Source organism: Pongo abelii, chromosome 21 (assembly GCF_028885655.2).
Source record: "Pongo abelii isolate AG06213 chromosome 21, NHGRI_mPonAbe1-v2.0_pri, whole genome shotgun sequence".
Lineage (NCBI taxonomy): Eukaryota > Metazoa > Chordata > Mammalia > Primates > Hominidae > Pongo > Pongo abelii.
Window position 1 is genome coordinate 39,218,575 of NC_072006.2, and position 14,285 is coordinate 39,232,859.

At 37.8% G+C, this 14,285-nt stretch overlaps 1 protein-coding gene across 6 annotated transcripts in view; it reads right to left on the minus strand.

Annotated features, from left to right (window-relative positions):
• Positions 1–14,285, minus strand: part of TRPC4AP (transient receptor potential cation channel subfamily C member 4 associated protein) — an 88,629-nt gene that overhangs the window by 47,687 nt on the left and 26,657 nt on the right. For all 6 annotated transcript variants that reach the window (XM_054542190.2, XM_002830241.4, XM_063720631.1 and 3 more), the window contains exons 4-5: positions 6,989–7,046; positions 4,427–4,482 (exon numbers count right to left, since the gene is read on the minus strand). In XM_054542190.2, the coding sequence (XP_054398165.1) occupies positions 4,427–4,482; positions 6,989–7,046 (114 nt within the window). The remainder of the gene's footprint in view (positions 1–4,426; positions 4,483–6,988; positions 7,047–14,285) is intronic.

Here is a 14,285-nt window from a genome sequence, read left to right on the forward strand (position 1 = left end):
GGGTGTGGTGGTGCATGCCTGTAGTCCTAACTACTTGGGAGGCTGAGGTAAAAGGATCACTTGAGCCCAGGAGGTGGAGGTTGCAGTGAGCCGAGACTGGGCAAATGCACTCTAGCCTGGGCAACAGAGGGAGATCCCGACTCAAAAAAAAACAAAACAAAAAAACACAACAACAAAAAAACAAAACCCCCAAGGGGTATGAAGGAAGTAAGGAAACTAGCTGGTTAAAGACCTTAAAACTTAGGTTCAAGAGTTTGGATTTAAAACTGCAGTACTGTCACGGGCAGTGGCTCACACCTGTAATCCCAGCTACCCCAGAGGCTGAGGTGAGAGGACTGCTTGAGGCCAGAGTGTGAGGCCACAGAGAGCTACAATCTCACCACTGCATTCCAGCACGGGGACAGAGTGAAACCCTGTCTCTAAAAAGAAAGAAACTGCAGTACTGCTATAGCTTACACACACACACACACACACATACCCATCCCACCCCTACTGCCTTAAGGCAACTAGAGCTTAGTGGCTTTAATATTTCTTTTTTTTTTTTTTTTTTCAGCCTCTAAGCTGAAAAAATTCCAAGGCTTACTGTAATAAACTTGACTTCTCCTTAAAAAGTATAATCAAGGGTGCAGACATACAGAGTTTGGTAAATGGGAACCCCAAGCTAGGAAGCATTTCAGAATCAGTGAAATGAGATACGTTGCAACAAATTTAATTTTCTTTCTTTTAATTTTAGAGACAGGGTCTCACTCTGCTGCCCAGGCTGAGGCCATGACTATTAACAAGTACGAATATAGCTCACTGCAGCCTCAATCACCTGGGCTCAAGCGATCCCCCCACCTCAGCCTCCCAAAATGCCAGATCCCCCCACCTCAGGCTCCTGAATCACTGGGACTACAGGCGTGCACCACCGCACCTGGCAAATTTAATTTTCAAAGTGAAGGCATCAATAAAGATGTGCCGAGTATATAAATCTTCAACGATCACATTAAATAGGACACTAAAGAAAGCAATCTCCGTCTGTATTAATACATTTCGGTTCTTCAGACACAGCACTGACACATTAAAAAAAAAAAAAAAAAAAAAGGTTGTATTCCCGAACTACATACAGTACCTACACTGGCTACGATATGTGAAACAGGACTGACTCTAGTTTTACTCAGACAAGCAAAAGTTCTGGAAGATCCAAAGAAACAGAAAAAAAGAGAAATAAATTTACTACTTTCTCAAAGCTTAAAAATCTATCTCCAGGCTGTCAAATACACAATCCTGCTGCTCTAACTAGCTACCCTTGACTACCCACCTTTCTCCTCTCTTCAATTTATCAAAGTGCTACTCCTTTTACAGACTGGCTAAAATGACTCCTCTTGGAAAACCTTCCAAAGTCAAGACTGGCCACCCAAAAGGCCATCACAATCCTTCCTTTCCTCTACAAGAACTCCTCACAAGTTCTTAACTGAGGCCAAAAAGCACTAAAACAATATATAAAATGTTGTATGCAACTACATTTTTCGGGGGAGAGTTTTTTACATAGAATATTCATCATAGGTTTTTTTTGTTTTTTTTTTTTTTTTTTTGAGACAGGGTCTCACTCTATAGCCCAGGCTGAGTGAGTGCACTGGCACAATCATGGCTCACCGCAGCCTTGACCTCTCAGGCTCGAGCAATCCTCCCACCTCAGCCTCCTGAGGAGCTGGGACTACAGGTATATAACACCACGTCCGGCCAGTTTTTTATTTTTTGTAGAGACAGGTTCTCGCTATGTCGCCCAGGCTGGTCTTGAGCTCCTGGACACACACAATTCTCCTGCCTCGGCCTATCAAAGTGTTGAGATTATAGGTGTGAGCCACTGCACCCAGCCTAATAATAAGCTCTTGACCTAGTACCTGTCAAGTATCCAAATGAGAAGCTACAAACTAGCATCCAGTAGGCCAAGCTTTTTCTGATGAGCAGTACTGTTTATTTTTTTATCTTTTATTTTTTGAGAGAATCTCACTCTGTCACCCACGCTGGAGTGCAGTGGTGTGATCTCAGCTCACTGCAACCTCTTTCTCCTGGATTCAAGTGATTCTCCTGCCTCAGCCTCCCGAGTAGCTGGGACTATAGGCATACACCACCATGCCCGGCAAATTTTTGTGTTTTTAGTACAGATGAGGTTTCACCATGTTGGCCAGGCTGGTCTGGAACTCCTGACCTCAAGTGATCCACCTGCCTCAGCCTCCCGAATTGCTGGGATTACAGGTGATAGCCACTGTGCCCGGCCAACAGTACTTTTTAAACTTTTGAATTCAAACATCTTTAGACAGGACATACTTGCTCCAGTTTAGTCACAGTTTACACAAGTCCCCACTCCAACACCAGCAATTCCAAACATTTCCTGTTTTCTGCCTGATCCCTGGAGGCATTCGTGTTTGCGACCCTAAGAGCCTCAGGTTCTCTACATAACGTGGAATCAGCCAGATAGCACATAATTGGAACATATCATCCTATGTTCCTTAAAATTTTTTTTTAATTTTATTTAAAAATACTTTCAGTTGATGTATAATAAAGTTACATAATTTCAGGGAGCATATAATTTAATACATTCATATAATTTATAAAAATCAAATCAATGTACTTGGGATAGGCATCAGCTTAAATACTTGTCTTTTCTTTATGCTAAGAACCATTCAAATTCTCTTCTAGCTATTTTGAAATGTAAAACAGAACACATTATTATAAACTAAGTCACCCTTACTGATTTATCTAACACTAGGTCTTATTTATCATCCCATATATTTGTACCCATTAATCAACTTCTCTTCATACATTTCATTTTTTTAACTGTTTTATTGAAATGTCACTGATGAACATTAGGTATCATGATTTTAAAACAGCCTCATAAAACTAGTGACTATATGGATTGGCCAATGATGGAGTCATTATATTATACACTGTCTTCTATAAGGACAATTTCTTATTGGCCTTAGTTGCAAGAACTGTGCATTTCCTGAACAATTTGTTTTTTATCTTATAGATCTCCCTGTGCCTATCTCTGTCATTAGCTATACATGGCTACTGAGCACTTGAAAAGTGGCCAGGCCAAACTGAGATGTGCTCTGGGTGTTCAAACAAAAGGAAAGGAAAAAAAAAAACACATTGGATTTTGAGAGCTCAAACCAAAAACAAGTAAATATCTCATTAATAATTAATTATACTGATTACATGTTAGAATGACAATATTCTTGATATACTGTGTTAAATAGAATTTATCATCAAAATTAACTTCATTATTTCTTCCTACTTTTTTCTTTAAAAAAAATGTGGCTACAAGGAAATTTAAAATAACCCAAGTGGCTGGCATTATATTTCAATTGCACAGCACTATTATAGATGCTGAATTATGTATAAGTGTTCAAACATATTCCCCTATTTGTGTTGGCTGCTAAGAAGCTTGAAGCCAAATTTGTGCCCATCCATAATACAGATGATTTTATTGTCTTCATTTTTATATCAGCCCAATTCCTGGCTATACGTTATGTCCCCACCTTTGTTTTATCTTCTTCTTACCTGCTTCTAAGTTTGTGATCTTGGTAGATTTTGCATACACCCACAAGATGCCAGAAATCTTATTTTGAATGAGGCAAGAAATGAAATGGAGCTAAATGGTTTTTTTTTTTTTATTTCCACAGCATACAGGGTTCACATCTGTAATAGCACTCATCTCATTCTGCCATGTATTATGATTCACGGTTTACACAGTTTATCATAAGTTTCTAAAAGACAGGCACTGTATCTTTTAAAAACTAACATTTATATATTGTTTTACAAAGTGTTTTCACATCTACTATCTCAGTTCTCACAATAAATCTATGATGTTAATACGACTGCTAACTGCACTCTATTGGTAAGAAACTACAGCTTGGGAGGTGTACTAAGCCAAGGGTCAGAACACAAAATCAGGTCCTAACACTAAGTGCCATCCTCTTTTGTTTCTACCAAATTGCTTTCTTTATTCACCATTCTTCCTGGCTCAGTGGTCAACCTAGTAGAGAGTCCTGCTCAATATATGGGCAGGGCTTCTGGTTCTCATTTTGTTTTCTAACAAGGAAAATGAAAAAATAGGCATAATGGAGTTAAAATGAGTCTTAAAGGTCACAGTCTGCCAACACTTGTCACCTTTTGGCAAGTGTCCAGTTGGACAGCTCTAAGGCCAAAGGAGTTTACTACCTGCTGCAGCAGTCCTGGCTCTTAACAACTGCTACAAAATTCTGCCTCCCCATAATTTCTACCAGTTAGTCCTGATTTTCAGGCACACATAAAATAAGCCCGATTCCCCCACTGTCTGAAAACAGCTCTCATGTCTGCCACTGTATTCGAATACTTCCATCTTAAACATTGCAGACCTGGTAGGGGAGATAAACGGAGCCCCAGTGGCAGGGGTACTTACACAGACACAGGTATTATACAGGATACTCAAGCAGTCCTTGGACATTTCATCACTTACTGAAAGTGAAAGGGTAATGACTGGTTATTTTTCTCATTGAAAAGATAGTACAACGGTTACCACATTTTTTTTCAGCGTAAGAACTGTTATAATCCCCTCCAAGATGATTATTTTTCTTTTAATATACTTCTTCCAGTCTCTGTCTACCAAAGATTTTCATAGTGCCCATCAGAACCTACAAGCCCATTTGCATATTGTTTTTGGTTTGATACAGCAGCTGTTTTCTTATTATGCTCCACAGTCTTCATAATTCCAACCTGTTGTTGTGCCATCATTTAATAAAGCCATTTTCCCTTAATGTCTTGCTTAGGATATATCTAGAATTTGTTTTCTTTTTTTTTTTTTTGGCTATTTAAATAGACTACAAATAAGCAACTTAATATATATGTGTATCCTTTTAATGCTTGTATTAAACTGGTTCCTCAAGATACATTTTCAAAAGCAGAACTACTAGAATCTAAAGTATAAGCATCTTTTTTTTGTTCGTTTGTTTTGGTTTTTTAAATGAGGTCTTACTCTGTCACTCAGGGGCACGATCACAGCTCACTGTGGTCTCGAACTCCTAGGCTCAAGCAATTTTCCCTCCTCACCCTCGCGAGTGGCTAGGACTGCATGCGCGTGTACCATGCCTGGCTAAAAGTTAAAGTATAAGCATCTCAACTGCTCTTGTTATAAATTTCCATTGAAACTTCTACTAGCAGCAAACAAAGATATCATTTTTATCAGACTCATTAACTGAGCATTTCTTTTTTTGTTGCTGTTATCTGTGTTGGGCAAATGGCTCTTAATGTCTGATCTATTACTAATTCTTATAAAGAAACTACTACTTCCCTGTGGGCAGGAACGTGAAAGTAGCATAAAAAGAAAACTTAATTTTCATGAGCCCAAAACCAAAAGATGATGAAACTGAGTATGAACCACGGACAAAGTGTTTTATTTGGCACTGCTCCTATTTTTTAAAACTGTTTCCATTCACTCCTAACCTGCTAGGAATGCTAAAATGCTAGGTCTCCTTCTCAGATCCCAATGGGCAGCCTGCCAAGCTAGCTTGACTAGATGGGTTGTCTCATAATCCTGAGACAGTGCAGATGCTCTGCATCCCTTATCACCACCTTTCAACCTACTGGGGCTCTGTGATTGATTTATTTAATGACTTCAGAGCAGGGTGAAACACTGCTCTGTATGTCTCACTATGTATCTCACTATTTCTAGATCCTCCATTTTTAAAAGGAATTGGGATTCACTCATTCATCAAGTATTCTTCAGCATCTACTCTAGAGCAGATACAGTGGTGAGGGAAAAGAAGTCTCAGCCTTCATGGAACCTATAAATCTAGTGGGAGGAAGACAGACTAAACAAGTGCACTAACAAATAATTATAATATGCTACTTGCTATGAGGGTACATAGAGAACATGAAAGATCAAGTTAGACAGAATACACAGCTGAGACATTAAAAATGAATATAAATCCTCTTAGCCACTACTGCATGCACAAATGAGGCCTTATATAGTATGGCCTATTGGGGTAAAAAAAAAAAAAAAAATCTTTTAAATTAAAAAAATGCAAAGTTGGTAGGAGGGCATTCACCAAACATTAACTGAAGTCATCTCTGGCTTTTAACGCCAGAATAAAGTGCATTCACTTTTTTATTTTAAACTAAATACTGAAGCTGGGTGCGGTGGTTCATGCCTGTAATCCCAGCACTTGGGAGGCTGAGGTGGGCGGATCACTTGAGGTCAGGAGTTCGAGACCAGCCTGGCCAATTATGGTGAAACCCCATCTCTACTAAAAAAAAAAATACAAAAATTAGCTGGGTATGGTGGTAGGCGCCTGTAACCCCAGCTACTTGAGAGGGTGAGGCAGGAAAATCACTTGAGTTCAGGAGGCAGAGGTTGCAGTGAGCCAAGATCATACCACTGCACTCCAGCCTGGGCAACAGAGCGAGACTCTGCCTCAAAAAAAAAAAAAAAAAAAATTGAATATCTAAAAAGAATATTTGTAACGTGTAAGTTATAAAAAATAATAATAGAATATTACCCATATATCTACCACCCAGCTTAAGAAATAGTGCATACCAAAACATTCTGACTTTTTACCATTCACACCCTGGTAATGCCTGAACTTTTTACAAAGAGCACATGTCACCTTTCTAACAAAAAATAGGTTTTAAAAAAAAAAAACAGTGATCTTACCAGGTTATTCCTTACTCTCACAGCTAGCTGTATGTGAGAAATAAGAATTTCCCAAAGAAACATAGAAGCCGGATCACAGGACTATCAAAAGTACAAAGATGTATTCTTTTAACCCAGATCTGAATTTCTACGCAGTACAGAATGAATAAAGATGGCTGCTTAGCTGGGGGAGGAGAGAGCAACCTGTAGCTGAATGTAAGACATGTCCTCACTATTAAGAGTTAGGAAGGGAAGGAAGAAGGTAGCTGCTGGGAACTGCCACCATATCGGCAGGTTGGAAAACAAGGACCAGCAGCTAACAGGTATACTTACTTTTTAGTTTCTGTCCCCGGATAGAGATCGTAGGCCTCATAAGAATTTCTACAAGAAGCTATAAAAAAAATTAGATAAAATCTTCAAAATTAATTCAAAGTATAACTTATAAAATGATTTTGCCATAACCATTCATGGCCCATATATCTGTCACAGTATAACAAGACCCTTTTGTTCCAGGAGGCAGTAAGGTTCAGTAAAAGGAACACTGCAGCAAGTCAGGAGACCCAGGTTCTAGTCCCAGCTTGGCCACCTACTTGCCCTTCTCTGGGCCTCAGCTTTCTCATTTTTGAAAAGAAGTATTTTAGATTAGGTAATCTCTGGGATCTAATGTGGCTTTAATTTCTAAAAAGCTGCAGAACATTATGACTATGATTCTTCTGTTTAAAGAACATTTGTAAGTTTATTTAAAAAGGACTCAAAAGATACACCATAAATTGTTAACACTGATTTCTACAGGTTTGGGGGTTATATGCATGTATTTTTTATTTTACATACTTTTAATACAATTTTGCACAAACTGTTTAAATAAGCATGTATTTAAAAATTCATTCTACGGAGAGAAAGGATAGTTGATAAAAGGGTCAATCCATTAGAAAGATATAACAACTACAAATATATATGTACCTAACAATAGAGCCCAAAAATACATGAACCAAAAGCCGGCAGAAATGAAGGAAATAGATAATTTAAAAATAAAAGTTGGACACATTAATAACTCTGCTTTCAATAATAGACAACTAGGCAGACGAGCAAAGAAATAGAAGACTTGAACACAATGAACACATACATTCTAACAGACATCTACAGAACACTCCATGCAGCAAGAACAGAGTACACATTCTACTCAAGTGCACATGAAACATTCTCCAGGACAGATCATATTTCAGGCCACTAAACAAGCCTCAATAAATTTAAAAGCACTTAAATCATACACAGTATGTTGTCTGGCCACAAAGGAATGAAATTAAAATCAGAAAGAAATTTGGGAAATTCATGAATTATGTGGATAATTTTAAAAACCCATCCTAAATAATAATGGGCCAAAGAAGAAACCATAAGGGGAAGTATAAAGTATCCAAGAAGGATGAAGATACCAAAACTTATGATGTAGCTAATGGAGTGCTCAGGGGGAAATTTATAGCTGTAAATGCCTATATTAGAAGAAAATTCTTTTTTTTTTTTTTTTTTTTTTTTTTTTTTGCGACAGAGTCTTGCTCTGTCTCCCAGGCTGGAGTGCAATAGCCCGATCTTGGCTCACTGCAACCTCCACCTCCTGGGTTCAAGCGATTCTCCTGCCTCAGCCTCCAGAGTAGCAGGGATTACAGGTGCCTGCCACCACTCCTGGCTACTTTGTGTATTTTTAGTAGAAAAGAGGTTTTGCCATGTTGATCAGGCTGGTCTCGAACTCCTGACCTCAGGTGATCTGCCCACTGTGACTTCCCAAAGTGCTGGGATTACAGGCGTGAGCCACTGTGCCCGGCCAAAGAAAATTGTTTCTAATAAATAACCTAATCTTCTACCTTAAGACACTGGAAAAAGAGCAGACTAAACCCAAAGCAAGCAAAAGGGAGAATAAGAGTTGAAACAAATGAAACAAAGAACAGAAAATAAGAGAAAATGAACAAAACCAAAAGCTGGCTCTTTGAAAAGACTGACAAATTCTTAGCTAGACTGACCAAGAAAAAAGGAGAGAGGATACAGATTACTATACTCAGAAATAAAGGAGAGGGCATTACCACCAACCTTATGGCAACAAAAGTGATTATAAGGAACTACTATGAACAGCTGTATGCCAACAAATTAGATGACCTAGATGAAATGGACACATTCCTAGAAAGACATAAAACTAAAAACTGACTTAAGAAGAAACAGAGGCTGAGCATGGTTGTTCATGCCTGTAATCCCAACACTTTGGGCGGCTGAGGTGGGAGGACTGATTGAAGCCAGAAGATTGAGACCACCCTGGCCAACACAGCAAGACCCCATGTCTCTACAAATAAAATAAATTAGCTAGGCGTGGTGGTACGCCTATAGTTCCAGCTACTCGGGAGACTGAGGCAGTAGAATTACTTGAGCCCAGAAGATTGAGGCTGCAGTGAGCTATGATCATGCCAATGCACTCCAGCCTGGATGGCAGGGTGACTCCATCTCTTAAAAAAAAAAAAAAAAAAAGAAGAAGAAGAAAAAGAAGAAGAAACAGAACATCTGAATAGCCCTATAACGAGTAAAGAGACTGACTTAGTGATTTAAAACAAACAAACAAAAACAACAATAACAAAAAACTACCCATAAAGAAAAACCTTGGACATGATGGCTCCATTGGTGAACAATACAAGACATTTAAAGAATGATCAATTCTTCACAAACTCTTCCAAAAAACAGAAGAGAAGGAAACATTTCCCAACTCACTCTTTGAGGCCAGTATTATCCCGATACCAAAACCAAACAAAGACATCACAAAAAAACTACAGATGAGTATCTCTTATGCATATATACACAAAAATCCTGAAAACCCTAGCAAACAAAATCCAGACACATATAAAAAGGATTATAGTCCACGCATGATGGCTTACGCCTGTAATCCCAGCACTTTGAGAAGTCAAGGCAGGAGGACTACTTAAGCCCAGGAGTATGCAACCAGCCTGGGCAACATAGTGAGACCCTGTCTCTACAAAAATTAAAACAAAAAATTAGCCAAGCATGGTAGCATGCACCTGTAGTCCCAGCTACTCAGGAGGCTGAGATGGGAGGATTGCTTGAGCCCAGGAGAGGCTGCAGTGAGCTGTGATCACACCACTGCATTTCAGCCTGGGTGACAGAGAGACCCTGTCTCCAAAAACAAACAAACAAACAAACAAACAAACAAGAAAGGATTATACACCATGACAAAGTGGAATTTATCCCAGGAATGTAAGGTTGGTTCAACATATGAAAATCAATATACACCATATCAATAGAATAAAGGACAAAAGCCAAAAGCCACACGGTCATCTCAACAGATGCAGAAAAAGCATTTGAAAAAAAACCCCAACACACTTTCATGATAAAACAATCAACAAGGAATAGAAGAAAATTTCTTCAGCCTGATAAAGGGCTTTTATTAAAAAACCCCAGCTAGCATCATGCTTAACAGTGAAGACTAAATGCTTTCCCGTTATGATGAGGAAAAAGACAAAGATGTCCACTCTCGCCACTTCAATTTAACATTGTACTGAGTGTTCTAAGGCAATTAGAGAAAAATAAAAAAAAAGAAATTAAAGGCACCCAAATTAGAAAGGAATAAGTAAAACTATCTGCAGATGTCACAATCTAGAATATAGAAAATTCCTAAAGAATCCACTAAAAAAAACTATTAGAGCCAATAAGCAAGAGTTCAGCAAGATTTCACGATATGTGATCAATATACATAAATCAACTGTATTTCTACAATTGTAGCAAGAAGCAAAAAAAACTGGAATTATGAAAACAATTCCATTTAAAGGAGCATCAAAAACAGTAAAGACACTTAGAAATAAGTTTAACAAGTGCAAGACTTGTACAACAAAACATTTTTGAAAGAAATTAAAGACAATCTAAAAAAATGGAAAGCTATCTTGTAGTTCATGGATCAGAAGATTTAATATTGTTAAGATGATAATACTCCCTAAATTGACCTACAAATTTAATGCAATCACTATCAAAATCTCAGCTGGCTTCTTTGCAGAAATTGGCAAGCTGATCCTGAAATTCACAGGCAAATATAAAGGATGCATAACAGCCAAAACAATCTTGATCTGTAAATACAAAAATAAACCCATGTCTATGATCAGTTGATTTTTGACAAGGTTGCCAAGACAATTCAATGATGAAAGACTAGTTTTTTCAATAAGTGGTGCTGTGACAACTGGATAGTCACGTGCAAAAGAATGAAACTGGACCCCTGCCTCACATGACAAACAAAAATCAACGCAAATGGATCAAAGACCTAAATGTAACATAAAAAATATAAAATTCTCAGAAGAATACATAGGTAAATCTTTGTCACCTTGGATTAGGAAATGGTTTCTTAGATGCACACCAATACCTAAGCAACAAAAGATAAAATGAACTTCATCAAAATTAAAGACTTTGTGTTTCAAAGGACACCATCAAGAGAGTGAAAAGACAGCTACTTAATGGGGTAAAATATTTGCAAATTACAAGGAATTAGTATCCAGAAACTAATACAACTCAATAATAAAAAGACAACCCAATCAAGAAATGGAGAAAGCAGATGAACAGACATTTTTCCAAAAGTCCAATAAACAAACAGATGATTAACATTAGTCATCAGGGAAATGCAAATCAAAACCACAATGAGATACCTCTTCATACCTACTACGATGGCTATAATGAAAAAGACAAATAGTAACTATTAGCAAAGATGTGGAGAAATTAGAACCTTCATACACTGCTGGTAGGCATGTAAAATGGTGCAGCTGCTTCAGAAAGCAGTCTGGCAGATCCTTAAAAATTAAACAGAGTTATCAGCAACTCCACTCCTAGGTATATACCAAGGGAAATTTTTTAGTAAGACAATCTAATAGAAAATGAAAACACGTCCATATAAAAATTTATATGCCAATGTTCACGGCAGCATTATTAATCATAGCAGATTACTAATAATAGCCAAAAGTGGGAACAACCCAAATGTCCATCAACTGATGAATGGATAAATAAGATGTGGTCTATCCATACAGTGGAATATTTCTTAACAGTAAAAAGGAATGGAGTATTGATACATGTTATGACATGGATTAACCTTGAGAACATTATATTAAGCAAAAGAAGCCAGTCACAAAAGACTACGTATTGTATGACTCCATTTATGTGAAATGTCCAGAATAATTAAATCTATAAAGACAGAAAGTAGATTAGTGGTTGCCTAAGGATGTGGGAGGGAGGCCTTGGGAGGAAATGGGGAGTGGCTACTGAAGAATATGGTGTTTCTTTTTTGGAGCGATGAAAATGTTTTAAAATCAATTGTGGTGATAGTGGTATATAACTCTGACTATACTAAAAAACTGAATTATATCTTTTAATATATCTTTTAAATCGGTGACTTGTATGACATGAATTATATCTCGATAAAGCTATTATTTAAAACAATAAAACACCTCACGCCCAGTTACAGAAGCTAGACATAAAAAGCCACACAGTGGACGATTCTGTTGATATGAAATATCCATAACAAGTGATACGGTTTGGCTGTGTGCCCTTACCCAAATCTCACCTTGAATTGTAATAATCCTCATGTGTCAAGGGTGGGACCAGGTGGAGGTGACTGGATCATGGAGGCAGTTCCCCCATGCTGTTCTCGTGATAACGAGGGAGTCTCATGAGATCTGATGATTTTATAAGTGTCTGGCATTTCCCCTGCTTGCACTCACTCTGTCCTGCTGCCCTGTGAAGAAGGTGCCTGCTTCTCCTTTGCCTTTTGCCATGATTGTTGAATTTCCTGAGGCCTCCCGGGCCATATGGAACTGTGAGTCAATTAAACCTCTTTCCTTTATAAACAACCCAGTCTCAGGTATTTCTTCATTGCAGCATGAGAACGGACAGATACAACAGGCATATTATGGACATTATGGATATTTCACAATAGGCATAATACAGACATAAAATAGATGAATGGCTGCCAGAACTGGGGAGAAGAGGAGATGGGGAGTGACTGCTAATTGGTACAAGATTTCTTTTTGGCATGATAAAAATGTTCTGGTTATCACTGCACAATACTGACGGGTGGTTACAAGAGTTAACTTTATGTAAATTATATTTCAATAAACCTGTTATTGCTGGGCAGGCAGGGTGGCTCGTGCCTATAATCCCAGCTACTCAAGAAGGTGAGGCAGGAAGATCATTTGAGACCACGAGTTGGAGACTGCCTGAGGAACAAAGCAAGACCCCCATATCTCTAACAAATACTAAAAATTTAGCCAGGTGTGGTGGCATGAACCTGTAGTCCCAGCTACTCAGGAGACTGAGGCAGGAGGATCACTAGAGCCCAGGGGTTCAAGGCTGCAGTGAGCTAGGATCGTACCACTGCACTCCAGCCTGTGACACAGTGCAACTCTATCTCTAAAATCATCATAACAATTTTTAAAAGCTGTTATTTAAAAAAATTCTGTTAAACAAATTCTAAGTTAATATAAACAGAAAAAAATAAATGTTAGAAAGGAATACTCCCAAATCTTAACAGTGGTTGAATTTTGGTGTCAAGTCCCAAGACAGTTTTTCACATTTTCCTTGACAAACACCTTTTCCTTTTAAAATGAGAAAAATTAGGACCTTTGTTTTCCAAAAAAGTCCAATTTCCACTTAAAGCATTTAAAAATAATCTATATGCTGAGAATATGACTAAGCCCATATGTTTAAAGACATTCCCTATATACATATTTTATTTATTTTTTATTATTGTTTAAATCAAGCTAGGAGCTACCCTAGAACAAAAAGAAAAAAATTCTTCCTTAGCCCCTTCTAGCTATAGGCCAATACTTAGGCAGCATGTCCAAGACACCTCAAGCCAAATGAAGAAAGAAGATTCCATAGCATTTTTAAAATTAAAAATCCAGCAGGCAAATCTTTGAGACTAGATAGTTCAGCTTGAGGGTCTGAGAAAGCCTCTGCTCATCTCAAACCAGCAACAAATCTTTAGAAAGTAATCCACATGCCATGAGATTGCCCCTGGCATGAATGTGACACTATAATTCAACATCCTGAATTAAGAGAGATGTGTTATTTTAGCTTGAAGCAGCAGATTAAAAATAAAAATCCTAAACTACTACACCACAGATTGTCAATTCTAGAGAAGCACTGGGCTCAGCTTTCTGCACATCTGTATTTATTGTTAACTGCACTTGTAGGAGAGAAAAGAAAGAAGTCTCATGACTTGGGACAACAATGAAAATTGCCCTGAACGTAGGCCTGCTTTGCTTTGTATAATAGAGACCTAAGGTCATCCTCTAGAAAAGGTGGAGTAATTATTATACAGTATATAACCACTTTATAGCCTGTTTTCATCATGAATTTTCCCATATTACTATAACTTTAACATTATATTAACAACTTCATAAAATTCAACAAAATAGAATAACCATTATCTTCTCCTGGTAGATAGTCATTACAAATAATGTTACACCTAATGGTCTTGGTATACAAGCTTCATCTCATTTTGACTTATGTCTTCAGGAGAGTCACAGAAATGGAAACAACAGGGCAAAATGAGTAGTAGTGTTTAAAGCTCTGAAGTATACTACACCAATTCTTCTCAAAAGAG